The sequence below is a fragment of the Haliotis rufescens genome, unplaced genomic scaffold (genome assembly GCF_023055435.1).
Source record: "Haliotis rufescens isolate VD_foot unplaced genomic scaffold, xgHalRufe1.0.p SCAF_2, whole genome shotgun sequence".
In the NCBI taxonomy this organism is placed as follows: domain Eukaryota; kingdom Metazoa; phylum Mollusca; class Gastropoda; order Lepetellida; family Haliotidae; genus Haliotis; species Haliotis rufescens.
The window spans coordinates 681,169-699,779 of NW_025963890.1; the positions used below are offsets into that span (position 1 = coordinate 681,169).

At 42.8% G+C, this 18,611-nt stretch overlaps 2 protein-coding genes across 10 annotated transcripts in view; one reads left to right on the plus strand and one right to left on the minus strand.

Annotated features, from left to right (window-relative positions):
- Window positions 1–14,854, plus strand: part of LOC124115611 (solute carrier family 4 member 11-like) — a 115,210-nt gene extending 100,356 nt beyond the window's left edge. For all 9 annotated transcript variants that reach the window (XM_048399460.1, XM_048399455.1, XM_048399456.1 and 6 more), the window contains 8 exons: window positions 953–1,026; window positions 3,116–3,386; window positions 3,922–4,028; window positions 4,632–4,800; window positions 7,306–7,479; window positions 8,734–8,929; window positions 9,558–9,727; window positions 10,697–14,854. In XM_048399460.1, coding sequence (XP_048255417.1) covers window positions 953–1,026; window positions 3,116–3,386; window positions 3,922–4,028; window positions 4,632–4,800; window positions 7,306–7,479; window positions 8,734–8,929; window positions 9,558–9,727; window positions 10,697–10,757 — 1,222 coding nt within the window. In that variant the 3' untranslated portion in view covers window positions 10,758–14,854. The remainder of the gene's footprint in view (window positions 1–952; window positions 1,027–3,115; window positions 3,387–3,921; window positions 4,029–4,631; window positions 4,801–7,305; window positions 7,480–8,733; window positions 8,930–9,557; window positions 9,728–10,696) is intronic.
- Window positions 14,855–16,127: 1,273 nt separating this feature from the next.
- LOC124115582 (exosome RNA helicase MTR4-like) overlaps window positions 16,128–18,611 on the minus strand; it is a 38,887-nt gene continuing 36,403 nt past the window's right edge. Inside the window, exons 25-26 of the mRNA XM_046476627.1 lie at window positions 18,217–18,321; window positions 16,128–17,402 (exon numbers count right to left, since the gene is read on the minus strand). Of these exons, the coding sequence (XP_046332583.1) occupies window positions 17,350–17,402; window positions 18,217–18,321 (158 nt within the window). The 3' untranslated portion in view covers window positions 16,128–17,349. The remainder of the gene's footprint in view (window positions 17,403–18,216; window positions 18,322–18,611) is intronic.

An 18,611-nucleotide genomic window follows, 5' to 3' on the forward strand; every position in this document is an offset into this window, starting at 1 on the left:
TCCTCAGACAACACTTGCATGAGGACATATTCTTGGTCCTCAGACAACACTTGCATGAGGACATATTCTTGGTCCTCAGACAACACTTGCATGAGGACATATTCTTGGTCCTCAGACAACACTTGCATGAGGACATATTCTTGGTCCTCAGACAACACTTGCATGAGGACATATTCTTGGTCCTCAGACAACACTTGCATGAGGACATATTCTTGGTCCTCAGACAACACTTGCATGAGGATATAATCTTGGTCCTCAGACAACACTTGCATGAGGACATATTCTTGGTCCTCAGACAACACTTGCATGAGGACATATTCTTGGTCCTCAGACAACACTTGCATGAGGACATATTCTTGGTCCTCTGACAACACTTGCATGAGGACATATTCTTGGTCCTCAGACAACACTTGCATGAGGACATATTCTTGGTCCTCAGACAACACTTGCATGAGGACATATTCTTGGTCCTCAGACAACACTTGCATGAGGACATATTCTTGGTCCTCAGACAACACTTGCATGAGGACATAATCTTGGTCCTCAGACAACACTTGCATGAGGACATATTCTTGGTCCTCAGACAACACTTGCATGAGGACATAATCTTGGTCCTCAGACAACACTTGCATGAGGATATATTCTTGGTCCTCAGACAACACTTGCATGAGGACATATTCTTGGTCCTCAGACAACACTTGCATGAGGACATATTCTTGGTCCTCAGACAACACTTGCATGAGCAAAACCGTCATTTTTACATTTTTCAGGTTCCACATTTTCTTGTAAAAAGAACCTTGAAACCTCTGATGGCAATTTCCTAAGAAACTGTTTTAGTATTCATCCTTGGTTTGATAATTACAAATAATGTTGACAAGTTGTTCGTGAGCAACAACCACAATGACGATCAAGCAAACATTCTGTAACCACTATGTCCACCTTTCAACTCCAGGTCAACAGAGGAAATATTTTCTGTCTTCATCACTTTTGCCTTCTCAGCAGACGCCATCAAAGACACTATTAAAGGTCAGTGTCAGTTAGCAATAACAGACATTATTATCATTCAAACTATCCACACAACCTACAGCTACAACTCTGCGTTAAGTGAGTGAGTGAGTATGGTTTTATGCTGCTTTTAGCAATATTCCAGCAAGATCACGGCGGGGGACACCGGAAATGGGCTTCACACATTGTACCCACATGGGTATCGAACCCAGGTATTCGGCGTGATGAGCGAACACTTGGCTACCCCACCACCACCACTGCACTGACCACACGTGTGACTCTTGACACTGAAATCAGGAACACTTGTAACAATGTGTCATTTTCTCCCGGCATGTGGTGATAATACATTAGCTGATAGACTAAGCTGGGATAAAGGCCCTTTTTGGCCCTCGAGATCTGCACAATTCAAGAAAAAAGCAAAGCTTTTCGAAATCAGTGTGAGAAATAATCTTTTCAACACTTGCTTGTTTTGTATTGTTTAGATAAACACTAACTGTATAGATAAGGCTGTTAAGTGTTGAAAAGGCAAATTTTAGTTGTTTTCAGAGGACATTTTCTATATTTGAGCATTAGCAAGTCTGTGACACAAGCCAAGTTTCTGAGGGATGTAGGTAGGACTGGGATGGGTACTGAGTGGGATCCAGGTACCCACTGGACTGGGATGGGTTCTGAGTGGGATCCAGGTACCCACTGGACTGGGATGGGTACTGAGTGGGATCCAGGTACCCACTGGACTGGGATGGGTACTGAGTGGGATCCAGGTACCCACTGGACTGGGATGGGTACTGAGTGGGATCCAGGTACCCACTGGACTGGGATGGGTACTGAGTGGGATCCAGGTACCCACAGGACTGCCTGGACCCGTGGTTAGTCACATAATATATTATTTAATGACAAAAATTATCTAGAACTCCATGGTTACACTTCAAGTCACTAATGTTAGAATTTCTTTCTGACAATGCTCACATTGCTTCTGACTTTTATATGTTTGAATAAAGATAAAGCTTCAGTCAACTTCAGTGTATACGTCACCAGATTGTTTTATAGCATAGGGGAGTCTATCTAAATACTTTTTGCCAGAGCTCCGTTCAAACAGTTCTCAATCAGACATTTTGTGCCCATCGCTTGAGACCTACAGCAGGTACCCGGGTAGGGTCGGTTAATGGGGGTTGGGTACCTAGGTAGTGAATCTGGACTCGTCCCAGCCCTAGATGTAGGTAAAGAAATAAATCATCTTGGATCACAGACTTGCTCATGAATCTGCCTTTCAACTTATTTGAGTCAGACATCTGCACTTACTTCTGTCATTTACCGAAACTTACAAATTAACATGAATCTGTTATCCATAAATGCTGTCACTTCTCCAAGAATCTGTTGATTTTATGTTTGAATACTAGGCATGTCCAATAATAATGAGTGGTCTATCATCAATAGAAGTCTTTTACCATCCAAAACTGGCTTTCACAGATGTGTCTTGGGCGGCATTTCATCTTCCCGAGGCAAAGAGGTTAACTGACTCTAAATGTCCAGTTTTCACCCTTGCCAAACTAGGCTGGAATATCTGGGTTCAATCGTAGTGCCACCAGAGGCTATTACAAGTTATGTCCCTTCTATGTACCTCCCATTGACCAATCAGATTCCACCTCTCACATCACTTGCATTTGCTTTAAACAAAATGGCGGCGCCGAGTGAAGATGATTGGATTATGCATAGACTTGTCAGTCAAGCCAAAATATAACTCCATAATTCCAGCCTAGTTCGGCAAGGATGGAAAATGGACTTTTATAGTCAGTTAACTCTCTTGCCTCGGGAAGATGGTGGCATTCCTGCTCACTAAACAACTGTCCATGTATTCTTGTCTCTATAAATATGTCAATATTCTGAAGAAACGTATTAATGAATACATGACACTTTTTTATGAACTTCTTTCGTTCTTTGTATAACGTTTCAGAGCTACTTCCTGCTCCTTCATCAGGTGAATGCTTGATGTATACAAACGTGTCATGTATTCATGTTCTTCCAACTACTAAATGCCTATCAAAGACTTCAAAAGTATTAATGGTGAATATTAACTAACTCACTACTCACTCTATATATCCATTTCTTTTAGATTTTGATAACAACTACCATGCAAAAGCTTGTAAAGTGCAACCAGATACAACAAACGTGTATAATACTACTGACCAGACAACTGTGATAACCACGCCTACTACTACTGTCCTGACAACTGTTGTCAGTAATTTAACCAGTGCTATCAACAGCAGTCTCAATGATGAGCACACCAAGGAGCATGCTTGCCTCAGGGAAAATAGTGTTTTATTTTTGCTGCTAATGCTTGGTACTGTCTGGTGTGGTCTTACTCTTCTCAACTTCACCAAAACGTAAGTAAACCTGAAATGTAATGTCCTCTCCAGTGATGTACAATCGAGAAACATTACTGCAATTTATTCCATATAATCCACACCCCTTGCTTTAAGATTTATCATCCCTACAATGATGATGAATGTTTACAGATATGAAAATATATTTGCATTTAGTACTAACTACTAAATGATATTGTACGTATCCAATCGGACGTAACTCAATCACCCCTTGTAACTAAATCACCCCCGGGTCAGCACCCTGCACCGTGCCCAGGGCACTTCATCCCGCGCTGGGGGGCCACAAGCATCATCCCTCCTTTGTTCCATCTCTATAGTTCACCATCTGCGCAGCGTCTCTCGTTAAGTACACATGTTTCGCTGTATCTGATATATCAATAATCTTACTTCTAAAAAATCCAAATCTGGCTCACAAACATGAATTACCTTTTCCTTACCCAGAATGTCTTGATATATTAGTCCATTGTAAAGTGAGTTAACAATTTGTGTTTCATAATTGTTATCATTTTCTGTATACGACCTTGTCCATCTCCAGACCTTTCCTCAACGCCAACCGACGTGAGATCCTAGCAGACTACGCTCTGCCCATCTCGGTGCTGCTCATGTCTTTCTTTGGTTCCTATGTCTTCTGGGAGGTCAGATGTAAGTTTGTTTGTTTGTTTGTTTGTTTGTTTGTTTGTTTGTTTGTTGTTTAATGCCGCTCTATATTCCACCTATATGAAGGCGGTCTGTAAATAAATTGAGTCTGGACCAGACATTGCAGTGATTTACATCATGAGCATCGATCCACGCGACTGGGATACGATGACTGGAATGCAGCGCTATGAGCACTGGGGGAGTTGATTTGCATTATAGGTGTGCACATTGTTATATCACCTGGGTGCAGAGATAAGGCTTGTTGTGGATCCAGCCTTTAGAAACTCTAGATCTTGTCACATCCACCACTGTCAAGGTTCAAAGACACATATAGATAGTATGTAGATAGTATACACATAGTATGTACGTCTTTGCTGATATTCACAATGTGGAATGTCAGGTGCTTGTCAAGTGAACTTTCTTTCAACAATGTTGCCAAAAATAGTTTATATGTTGAGACTGAAATCTAATTCCACCTGACAAGACTTAATCTTGTTGTCTAAGACTTTATACATGGGGTATACTATGTTTAAATATAGTCAGCGTGTTGCAGTCAAATGTGGCTGTTTTTTTGTAATTATATTTAAATGCTGATTGTGTTTTTTTCAGTGGAACCCTTTGAGTACAATCCAGCGGAACAGATGTTTGAGTTGGCCCACATACAGAATCTCCCCGTGGGAGCCATCTTTGCATCAGCAGGTCTGGGCTTCAGTCTGTCTCTTCTCTTCTTTATGGATCAGAACATCTCTAGCGCCCTCGTCAACACACCCAACAACAAGTAAGTCATGATGTCACGCACCCTCATCAACACAGCCAACAACAAAGTTACGATGTCACACACCCTCGTCAACACACCCAACAACAAGTAAGTCACCATGTCACGCACCCTCGTCAACACACCCAACAACAAAGTTACGATGTCACACACCCTCGTCAACACACCCAACAACAAGTAAGTTACGATGTCACACACCCTCATCAACACAGCCAACAACAAAGTTACGATGTCACACACCCTCATCAACACACCCAACAAGAAAGTTACGATGTCGCACACCCTCGTCAACACACCCAACAAGTTAGTTACGATGTCACACACCCTCGTCAACACACCCAACAAGTTAGTTACGATGTCACGCACCCTCGTCAACAAACCCAACAAGTTAGTTACGATGTCACACACCCTCGTCAACACACCCAACAAGAAAGTTACGATGTCACGCACCCTCGTCAACACACCCAACAAGAAAGTTACGATGTCACGCACCCTCGTCAACACACCCAACAAGAAAGTGACGATGTCACACACCCTCATCAACACACCCAACAAGTAAGTTACGATGTCACACACCCTCGTCAACACACCCAACAAGAAAGTTACGATTTGTCACGCACCCTCGTCAACACACCCAACAAGAAAGTTACGATGTCACGCACCCTCGTCAACACACCCAACAAGTAAGTTACGATGTCACATACCCTCGTCAACACACCCAACAAGTAAGTTACGATGTCACACACCCTCGTCAACACACCCAACAAGTAAGTTACGATGTCACACACCCTCGTCAACACACCCAACAAGTAAGTTACGATGTCACACACCCTCGTCAACACACCCAACAAGTAAGTTACGATGTCACACACCCTCGTCAACACACCCAACAAGTAAGTTACGATGTCACACACCCTCGTCAACACACCCAACAAGTTAGTTACGATGTCACACACCCTCGTCAACACACCCAACAAGTAAGTTACGATGTCACACACCCTCGTCAACACACCCAACAAGTAAGTTACGATGTCACACACCCTCGTCAACACACCCAACAAGTAAGTTACGATGTCACACACCCTCGTCAACACACCCAACAAGTTAGTTACGATGTCACACACCCTCGTCAACACACCCAACAAGTTAGTTACGATGTCACACACCCTCGTCAACACACCCAACAAATAAGTTACAATGTCACACACCCTCGTCAACACACCCAACAAGAAAGTTACGATGTCACACACCCTCGTCAACACACCCAACAAATAAGTTACGATGTCACAAGCCTTCGTCAACATTATTGGTTTATTACAACAAAACACTGTCTGACCTGTTTCAGTGGGGCAGTGGGGTAGCCTTGTGGTTAAAGCGTCGCTCGTCACGCCAAAACCCAGGTTTCGATTCCACACATGGGTACAATGTGTGAAGCCCATTTCTGGTGTCCTCGCCGTGATATTGCTGGAATATTGCTGAAAGTAGCGTCAAACTATACTCACTCACTCTGTTTCAGTGCTTAGATTTCCATACACATGATAATTAAAAGAATTATGTTATCGAGTCTCATCGAGTCACCCAACAAGTTAGTTACGATGTCACACACCCTCGTCAACACACCCAACAAGTTAGTTACGATGTTGCGCACCCTCATCAACACACCCAACAAGTAAGTTACGATGTCACGCACCCTCGTCAACACGAGCAACAAGAAAGTTACGATGTCACACACCCTCATCAACACACCCAACAAGTTAGTTACGATGTCACACACCCTCATCAACACACCCAACAAGTAAGTTACGATGTCACACACCCTCATCAACACACCCAACAAGTTAGTTACGATGTCACACACCCTCGTCAACACACCCAACAAGTTAGTTACGATGTCACACACCCTCGTCAACACACCCAACAAGTTAGTTACGATGTCACACACCCTCGTCAACACACCCAACAAATAAGTTACAATGTCACACACCCTCGTCAACACACCCAACAAGAAAGTTACGATGTCACACACCCTCGTCAACACACCCAACAAATAAGTTACGATGTCACAAGCCTTCGTCAACATTATTGGTTTATTACAACAAAACACTGTCTGACACACTAAGTTACATGTCACACACCCTCGTCAACACACCCAACAAATAAGTTACGATGTCACAAGCCTTCGTCAACATTATTGGTTTATTACAACAAAACACAAAACACTGTCTGACCTGTTTCAGTGGGGCAGTGGGGTAGCCTTGTGGTTAAAGCGTCGCTCGTCACGCCAAAACCCAGGTTTCGATTCCACACATGGGTACAATGTGTGAAGCCCATTTCTGGTGTCCTCGCCGTGATATTGCTTGCATATTGCTGAAAGTAGCGTCAAACTATACTCACTCACTCTGTTTCAGTGCTTAGATTTCCATACACATGATAATTAAAAGAATTATGTTATCGAGTCTCATTCTGCTGCTAGTTGTCTGTAGTGATTACTCTCCTTGGTTCCTCCAGGTTGAAGAAAGGTGCTGCCTACCACTGGGATCTGTTTGTTGTGGCCCTCATCAACGCCTTCCTCTCCGTCTTCACCCTCCCCTGGGTGCACGCCGCTCTGCCTCACTCGCCCCTCCATGTGCGTGCCCTCGCTGACGTGGAGGAGAGGGTCGAACGGGGACACATTGCACAGACGTAGGTAGACTTGACTCAAGTCTAGACATTGCATTAAAACTAAAAATACATAGACATGTACTCTTTACCTTTGTCAGAGACGACTTCATGGATTGGATGTCAGGTGAATTGTTTGGTAGAAACATGATGGATCGATTGTCTGGTCCAGACATGATTATTTATAGACCACAGTCATGTAGCTGGAATATTGGTGCAAGCAGTGTCAAACAGTGAACAAAACCCCATATGACAGGAGTATTTCATTAGTGTTGTTGTGAATAGTTTGAAGGGAGTAGTTAGCAGGTGGTTTCAGTTTTGAAGATCGGTGTATTTTCATGATATTCATGCAGGAAGTAATTCAAGACTTCCTCATATTTTGAATGTTAAAATGATGCGATAAGGAAGAGGAAAACAAAAACAGAAGTTTCAGCTTAAAGGAAGATTCAGTACTCTTCACCAAAAACATGGAGATAATTTGGATTTTTTTATCTCAGTCAGATTGTATAAAGAGTTAAAAAAAAAAAATTATCTCCATCTTTTTGGTGAAGAGCACTGAATTTTCCTTCATCCTTCATATCATCTCTGGACAGCATATGTTCCACTGAGAGACCTCTTCACAGTCGGAATGGAATGCTTTATACTGTACAGACAGAACACTCACTCCATCCTAAAAACACTTCCACACAAAATCAGATCAAATAAAATATGTGAAAAGGAGAAAAGGGCCCTAATAGGTGCTAGGATACGATTGTGTTGCGACATCATAAAGAAAGACTTTTGACGTCAACTTACTTCTGTAAAAATCGCCATGTGTAACTGTAAAAAATGTATTGTATTTATCTCTCGCTAGTTCATAATGTAAAAAAACATTATTTCAAAACATTTCAGCACCCATATCTACTTTCTTACAACTGTTTTACATTATATGTAAAAACTGCAATGATTACAGAAACAGTAATAAGCCTGAACATGGGAATTTGCTGAAAATGAGTCCAAATGTTTGATGCCATATCACTTTTTAATAAATATGAATTGAAGCTTATCAAATGTATTTTTGTGGTCCTAACATACTGTAGTTTTAAAATATGATGAAAAGTCAAAATGGGATTTTTCACCCATACGGTACCTCATCTCATGATTGGTCACAAATATTGAACAAAATATTTTGTTTTCACTTGGAGTTATATCTATCGGAGCTGACTGTAAGTAACATAAATATGTAAGTCGTAAATGAAACAAAGTGTGGCCTGACCACAGCCTGTTGATATGTTTCAGTGTCGTCCATGTGCGCGAGACGCGACTGACAGGGATCATCTCCCACGTCTTGATTGGGCTGTCAGTGTTGATGCTGCCAATGCCGTTGTCGTACATTCCACGAGCCGTTCTGGACGGCCTCTTCCTGTTTGTGGCCATCTCTGCTCTCTATGGCAACCAGTTCTTTGAGAGGATTCAGCTGCTGTTTACAGAACAGGTGTGTATATATCATTATAGATATCTTTTTTTATATTTCCAATTCAGTTTGCAAACCAGTTCTTACTTTGTATAACTTGTATTTAAAACTCTCTAAATGTTAGGAAAGGACAGTGAGACCTCTTTAACAGAATCTTCTGTATGTTGCTGAAATGTCATTTCGCAGTGTGCTGAGCGGTGCTACACCAGTGCAGGTTAATTGTCTCCATGACTACAGGAAACTGAAGTGACTTGGAGTGGTTACGACCTAAAACATGGACTGTTGTACATACACAAGTGCTGCAAGCCATTGTACATGTGGCGCTGGTATAGTCCCCATAGTTTGGGTTAAATAGTTCATTATTGCTCAAGCCTAGTTGCTTTTCAGTTGAAGTGCATTCATAACATTTTGTGCGGTACTTCCTAGCTAGGTTGGGAGAAGTGTAGTATTTGTATTACTGCCTGCTGCTGAGTGCTGTAGAAGCATGTGGTATTGTTTACATCACTGCAGTGCCTCGCCTACTGTGTGTTATAACCTATATAATGTCATGCGTGTTGTCATCAGTGTATGTGGATGACGCCATTACAGGCTTTTTGTTGTTATTTGGTCGTGCCCCAAATATCTGACAGTTTCCACCTGTGGGTTTCAGGCCGCGTACCCCCCGAACCACTACATCCGCCGTGTCCCCCAGCGGAAGATCCACACCTTCACGGGCATCCAGCTGATCCAGCTCCTCGTCCTGTGCGTGTTCGGCTTCTCCCCCATCGCTTACATGAAGATGCTCTTCCCCGTGCTCCTCATGTTCCTCATGCCTATCAGGTACGTCACACAAACAAGCCCCAGGTGAATCATAGTGCCCCCCAGGTGAGTCACAGTGCCCCCCAGGTGAATCACAGTGCCCCCCAGGTGAGTCACAGTGCCCCCCAGGTGAATCACAGTGCCCCCCAGGTGAGTCAGTAGTATCCCCCAAGCGAGTCATAGTCCCAGGTGAATCACAGTGCCCCCCAGGTGAGTCAGTAGTATCCCCCAAGCAAGTCATAGTCCCAGGTGAATCACAGTGCCCCCCAGGTGAGTCAGTAGTATCCCCCAAGCGAGTCATAGTCTCAGGTGAATCATAGCGCCCCCCAGGTGAGTCAGTAGTATCCCCCAAGCGAGTCATAGTCTCAGGTGAATCATAGCGCCCCCCAGGTGAGTCAGTAGTATCCCCCAAGCGAGTCATAGTCTCAGGTGAATCATAGCGCCCCCCAGGTGAGTCAGTAGTATCCCCCAAGCGAGTCATAGTCCCAGGTGAATCACAGTGCCCCCCAGGTGAGTCAGTAGTATCCCCCAAGCGAGTCATAGTCTCAGGTGAATCATAGCGCCCCCCAGGTGAGTCAGTAGTATCCCCCAAGCGAGTCATAGTCCCAGGTGAATCACAGTGCCCCCCAGGTAAGTCAGTGGTATCCCTCAAGCGAGTCATAGTCTCAGGTGAATCATTCTAATAGCCCTCATGTGAGACAGGATAATGCTGCTCAAGTGAGACAGCATTTTCCACTTGTGCAGGGCAGTATGAATCTAGGTCAGTAAAACCAATGGTTGATACCATGAGCGTCAGTCACACATCATGACACCTGATCCTGATTGGTAGATGTTTGGGGATCTGGGAACTGATTCCACCCAGGACTCCCTATTGATCCAGCAGATGAAACAATATCTTGCCAACATGATGTACGTCTTGTAGACAATCAAATAACACAATCACAACACATTGAATATTTAATACAAAATAAAAATAATTTTGCTTTACAGACATAAATTGGTACCACGTGTCATCGAATCCAGATTCCTGAAGGCCTTGGACGGACACTGAACATCAACAACAGACCCAGCAGCATCGCATAATTCTGATAAATCCTGGCATTTTATACTGGCATTAACGGCCAACTCTGTCCAGAGCATGGCATAATTCCTATATACTGGCATCTTGTGCTCACAGAGAGGCTTGATGGTGCTTGACTGTGGTTGACATTGGTTGACTAAGGTTGACAGTTGACAACATATATGCAAAGATGTAAGCCGGGTGTAGGTACATATCATGTGGATGTACGTTGAGAGTATACATGAATGTCAGCTGTGTAGGACTGGCTTGACAGTTTCAGTTCCAGACTTTGGTGGAAAGGGAGCCATGAGTGCTGTTTCTTGTTGGCCAATGGCCGACATGTGGCCAGTACAGGACTTGTTCTTGATGCACGTTTCTCAGATCAGTATGTGTTTTTCAAGGACGCCATTATAGATGTTTCTATTTATTTTCTATGGTGACATTAAGATATTATCAAGAAGCTATGAGCGTCTGTACAATTGCCTGGATAGTGGAGTGAGAGTACTGTTTCAAGTCACCCCACAGTCAAGTTTCAGCCCACCAGAACTTTGCCGATTTGTGGCAAGTGTACAACAAGATGGAACCGATTCAGTATCATACAATCATGTCACAGAGAACTGAGTCCTGGAATGCACTAATACTTGATGACGTCCAAGTAACTGCATAAAAAAGGTTGCAGTCAAAGTAGAAATAATAAGTTGGATCCTCAAGTTAATCATGTCTTCATCCATTCTCATTAAAATCAGATCTTAGTTCTCGCTACTGCTAAACAAAGATCTGAAGACTTCCCATTAGGGGTTACCTCAGACCGAACTTTCGCAAACTTTGACCGACCAATGGAATAACTAACAATAAGTCGGCAATAGCAATTCAGAAGGCAGCTTAATCAAGCTTTACGGCACGAGTTTCAAACCAGCGACTGGAAACATATTTTGATATATACTTGATTAAAAAATTAAAACCTGAACAAAAGAACATTCTGGAATGGCTAATAGATGGTCTAGATTGTATGAATACAGTCATAAAGCCTACAACTGTCGTTCAGAATACCCGGTGTGTGATGTTTTCAAGGTTTCACGATACAAAATCACATTCCAACTGTCACTTTCATGATCTGCTAAGCTATGCTCTGATTGGTCAGATGAATGATCGTTCTGACATGACCGGCAATGGGATGTCCCCAGATCTTTGTTAGAGGTAGCGAAAACTAAGATCTGATTTTAATAAGATAGGTCTTCATCGATGCTTCAGCTGCTAAAGTCTTCATGGATGCTTCAGCTGCTAAAGTCTTCATGGATGCTTCAGCTGCTAAAGTCTTCATGGATACTTCAGCTGCTAAATGCTTCATCGATGCCTCAGCTGCTAAAGTCTTCATCGATGCTTCAGCTGCTAAAGTCTTCATCGATGCTTCAGCTGCTAAAGTCTTCATCGATGCTTCAGCTGCTAGGGTCGTCATGGATGCTTCAGCTGCTAGGGTCGTCATGGATGCTTCAGCTGCTAAAGTCGTCATGGATGCTTCAGCTGCTAGGGTCGTCATGGATGATTCAGCTGCTAAAGTCTTCATCGATACTTCAGCTGCTAAAGTCTTCATTGATGCTTCAGCTGCTAAAGTCTTCATCAATGCTTCAGCTGCTAAAGTCTTCAGCAATGCATCAGCTGCTAAAGTCTTCATCAATGCTTCAGCTGCTAAATGCGATCGGTGATTGTTGTTGGAAGGGGTGGGGGGTCCAACCAATCTCTTGTGGCTGAAACACCATGTTTTGCTCAGGTAGTGTGTGTAACCAATGGCTACGTCTTGCTGATGTCTTGTTGAGCCAGAGATCAATACATGCATGTCAGAAATCTGGACATGTACATGCCATTTCTCATCAGCATCCATACAGCATATCATTCTCTTAGCTCACCTGTGATTCAACACCTGTGATTGTTATGCTCATGTTTGTTATGGATTTGTTAGCAACATTTATCCTATCTTAGTAATATTTAGTAACACTTTTTTTATACAGTATATAATGATTTGCAGCCTGCTATTAATCTTGTTTCAGTATGACATTTGTTATAGCAGAGACACTTGCTCTCAGCCAATCAACAGCAAGGGTTATGAGGCTATAGCACAGACACCCTGCTCTCAGCCAATCAGCTGCAAGGGTTATGAGGCTATAGCACAGACACCCTGCTCTCAGCCAATCAGCTGCAAGGGTTATGAGGCTAAAGCACAGACACCCTGCTCTCAGCCAATCAGCTGCAAGGGTTATGAGGCTATAGCACAGACACCCTGCTCTCAGCCAATCAGCTGTAAGGGTATAAGCAGGCTATAGCACAGACACCCTGCTCTCAGCTGCAAGGATTATGAGGCTATAGCACAGACACCCTGCTCTCAGCCAATCAGGGGCAAGGGTTGTGAGGAGGCTATAGCACAGACACCCTGCTCTCAGCCAATCAGCTGCAAGGGTTATGAGGCTATAGCACAGACGCCCTGCTCTCAGCCAATCAGGGGCAAGGATTGTGAGGAGGCTATAGCACAGACACCCTGCTCTCAGCCAATCAGCTGCAAGGGTTATGAGGCTATAGCACAGACACCCTGCTCTCAGCCAATCAGGGGCAAGGGTTATAAGGAGGCTATAGCACAGACACCTGCTCTCAGCCAATCAGGGGCAAGGGTTGTGAGGAGGCTATAGCACAGACACCCTGCTCTCAGCCAATCAGCTGCAAGGGTATAAGCAGGCTATAGCACAGACACCCTGCTCTCAGCCAATCAGCTGCAAGGGTTATGAGGCTATAGCACAGACACCCTGCTCTCAGCCAATCAGCTGCAAGGGTTATGAGGCTATAGCACAGACACCCTGCTCTCAGCCAATCAGCTGCAAGGGTATAAGCAGGCTATAGCACAGACACCCTGCTCTCAGCCAATCAGCTGCAAGGGTTATGAGGCTATAGCACAGACACCCTGCTCTCAGCCAATCAGCTGTAAGGGTTATGAGGCTATAGCACAGACACCCTGCTCTCAGCCAATCAGCTGCAAGGGTATAAGCAGGCTATAGCACAGACACCCTGCTCTCAGCCAATCAGCTGCAAGGGTTATGAGGCTATAGCACAGACACCCTGCTCTCAGCCAATCAGGGGCAAGGGTTGTGAGGAGGCTATAGCACAGTCACCCTGCTCTCAGCCAATCAGGGGCAAAGGTTGTGAGGAGGCTATTTATTAATATGTCATCACCTCCCGTATTTTGAAATCATATTCATCAATCATCCAATTAACTTTCAAGGCAAATTGACATGTATACTTTATACAAGATTAAGTAGCATCTCTAACATGTACCATTATTATATTCTGAGTGCACATTAAGGAAATCCATGTGTTAGATCCTGTGAATGATTTACAGCTGTTTCTTAACAGAGTAACCATGGTGAAAGTGATGCTTGTCATGGATTGCTTGCAAATCATCTGAATGTCAAGTTGTTAACAACAGGTGTCAACAGGTGTGAGGTGTCACACAGTTCAGCTGAGTTCAAGTGCAGGGAATTTGTAGGCAAATATGTTAATGCATTCAAAAACAATGTGCTCAGCTGTATTTCGGTATGCTGAGAAAGTCTTCAGAGTCTTGGTAATAATCTGTTGATAATATACAATATTTGCTGTTATGTATTTTTACCTTATATGAACTTTACGTGCTTTATAACAAAAAGATTTCATTGTTAAATAGTGACTATATTAGAAGCCAATATCTCAAATCCATCAGTTATGGTTGAATTTGCCCCCGATGTCTTCGCGGGAAACACCAGAGACTAAAAAGTCTGTGGGCACCCTGATAGTTCTGGTGTAGGTCCTGATAGTGTGGAGCGAAGACACTGCAGTCTGCAGGCCATCAACAGCTGATAGCACTGCCTTCATACACTAGTAGCAACATTAAACATATACTAATCTAGACTATCATTTTCTGATGCTGTTATGACAGCTCCAAATATGGACGAGGGGTGTGTCTCTGTATTTAGACTACATGCCAACTGTATGTCATGTAACATGTTTGGTTAATCAACCTCATGTCATGTTATATATGGCTTGAACAATAAAATACTATTGTCATTGTGTTTATTTATCAGTCTGTTCAAACATATAGTCCATGCAGAACTGATGACACACACGTCTGTGTCTCACAGCTGTCTGGACCCACTGGTGTTCTAATCTAAGATTCGGAGCCTTGGTATATCCTCCCCATGCTCACTGGTTTCATCAAAGTGGAAATTGTTTATGACATGCATCAGTTTCAGCTTCCTCACAGATTAAACCATTACGCTGCTTGTCATAACGGGATCGGGTGGGCAGGCACGCTAACTTCGTTGATGCATGTCATCGCATCCAAATTGTGTGGATCGATGCTCATGATGTCAATCACTTGATTGTCTGGTCCAGACTCAATTCTTTACAGACCGCCATCATATGGATGGAATATTGCTGAGTGCTGCGCTAAACAAACGCACGGATGCACAGATGCATGCATGGACGCACGGATGCACCCACCTAGCCATCCGCTCACTGAGACTACATTTTCCTATCATCAGCATTACATTGATACAAGCATCATCAGCATTACATTGATACAAGCATCACCAGCATTACATTGATACAAGCATCATCAGCATTACATTGATACAAGCATCACCAGCATTACATTGATACAAGCATCATCAGCATTACATTGATACAAGCATCACCAGCATTACATTGATACAAGCATCATCAGCATTACATTGATACAAGCATCACCAGCATTACATTGATACAAGCATCATCAGCATTACATTGATACAAGCATCATCAGCATTACATTGATACAAGCATCACCAGCATTACATTGATACAAGCATCATCAGCATTACATTGATACAAGCATCACCAGCATTACATTGATACAAGCATCACCAGCATTACATTGATACAAGCATCACCAGCATTACATTGATACAAGCATCACCAGCATTACATTGATACAAGCATCATCAGCATTACATTGATACAAGCATCATCAGCATTACATTGATACAAGCATCATCAGCATTACATTGATACAAGCATCATCAGCATTACATTGATACAAGCATCACCAGCATTACATTGATACAAGCATCACCAGCATTACATTGATACAAGCATCACCAGCATTACATTGATACAAGCATCACCAGCATTACATTGATACAAGCATCACCAGCATTACATTGATACAAGCATCATCAGCATTACATTGATACAAGCATCACCAGCATTACATTGATACAAGCATCATCAGCATTACATTGATACAAGCATCATCAGCATTACATTGATACAAGCATCATCAGCATCATGTGAAATCAAAAGGAGTCAGTCTGATTCCGATTTATTGACATTTTTTACAGAATAATGTATTTACATTATTTACAAGGATGTACACAACAGTGTACGGTGAATCATTTGTCTGAGTGAAATGAACATGACATTTACATATGAACAGGAAGTTTTAAGCTGAACGTGTACATGCCATGTGTCCCTCCAGCTGGCAAGCTCCAACACAATGCTTACATTTCTGCATGTAATATACTAACCAAGAGTAGAACTATTAGTAGCATGCTAACAAATCACTATTTATCAAATAGATTTTTGTTGTCACAATGCTAGACAATGTACTTATTTTCAAATTACAACACTGAATTCTTTGACATTTCTTTTCACAAGGTCTACAAAAGAACTACATCGTTTACATTACAATGTCACAAGACAGCCAATTATTATTTCAATTCTGGATACTCTCAATATCCCCTTCATCTTAGAAAGCATCTCATACAGGTATATTTCCACGTATGAGAATCTCTGCCATCTCATGAATCCAAGACTACCGTGCCACTGTCCGGAACGCCACTGTCAGGAACGCCACTGTCCGGAACGCCACTGTCCGGAACGCCACTGTCCAGAACGCCACTCACAGACCAATGAACACAATAAACACTGTCCCGTCTTTCCATGGTAACACAAGAGTTACCTCCCCTCACAGTGGGGCTCCTTAAGCTCCACCCTAGTGCATTATTACCCTCCCGGTATCATCGCTATTATCGCTGCCACTAACAGAAAGCAGCCTATACAATAATCTTAAACAATTTCTAACCTCACATGTATTGACATGTATAATTTTGTGTATGTCTTTGGGAAAGACATCAAAGTGAATTTTGAAAAGGTTTATGCCTGGCTCACTATTTCCCAGATGAATTCATGTTGTTTGTTTAATCAGATTGGTTTGAGATTGTACACTAACGGAAAAAAAACCCACCAAACTTCCCTTACATTCTTACTGTAAGAATTCAAAATTCAAAATGAAAAACAAAGAAAATAATTTAGCTGGTTGAAGAATATTTGGCATCATGACAGCCATCACTTGTTTGTAAACACAACAATCGGTCCGTGGCATGGTCAACTCCATGCATGGTTGTGGCACTTAGCAGAGTGGGGAGTTTTGACTAGTGGCCCTGATGGTATAGAGAGATCCAGGAACAGGCAATCCCTGTGAGGAGCTTGTGGGCTGCTTGGTGTGTCCGACAGCAAGCACTTGCTACTATAAGTACAGACTAGCAGCAAATACAATATCCCTCTTGATTCTCCTGATCGCTGAAAGGAAGAAATGTAAAAGGACAATTACCATGGTCACCAACTCATAGTCCCATCACAACTTTGAAGATCACCTTCTGTGCACTGACCCACACACGATACACTACCAACACGAAATATAGATATAATCAAATAATCCCTTTCATTCTCCACCTCGGAACAAGCCATGAAGTCTGTCTCCGGACCTGATCCATCCTTGACCCGTACACCATGTTAAATGTTCCCTTCTGTCAGTTCCAGTGTCACATTGAAACCAATGATGTTACACTTCCCCACTGCAGTGATTGTGTGTAAATGTCTTCAATAATATGGCAGTAATAACTCATAGTTTTCCAGTTCAATACTTTCTTCAGAATAACACACATATTTTCACTTGTGATTTGGTTGGTTTGTTGTTTAACACCGCACTCAGCAATATTCCAGCTATATGACGGCGGTCTGTAAATAATTGAGTCTGGACCAGACAATCCAGTGATTGATATCATGAGCATCGATCCATGCAATTGGGATCAATGACATGCATCAACCAAGTCAGCAAGCCTGACCACCCGATCCCGTTAGTCGCCTTTTACGACAAGCATAGTCGCCTTTTACGGCAAGCATGGGTTACTGTAGACCTATTCTACCCCGGAATCTTTATGGGGCTTTTCACTTGTGAAGTAAGATAAGTATTAAAAAATGGCAATAAAGAAGCAATATTTCATATTTGGCAGGTTAACAATGTTTTGCATCTTTGGACTGATTTTTGACCAAAGATTGATAATGCGTTCTCAACAGATGCAGACACTAGGTATGATATATCAACCATGCATACCTTCTGAGAACTTGTTTTCAAGCTCCGTGTTTCCGATGGCTTTAGCTGCCTGCACCATCTGTCTGAGTAGTTCCTCCAGCCTCCGCATACACCTGATTATACTACCTGTAACCATGGAAACGTGTATCATGCAGTATTTATACACCTGATTATACTGCCCATAACCTTGGTAACATGTATATCATATAGTGAGTGAGTGAGTACGGTTTTACGCCGCTTTTAGCAATATTCCAGCAATATCACGGCGGGGGACACCAGAAATGGGCTTCACACATTGTACCCATGTCGGGAATCGAACCCGGGTCTTCGGCGTGACGAGCGAAAGCTTTAACCACTATGCTACCCGACCGCCCCCGTATATCATATAGAATACATACACCTTAATATACTGCCTG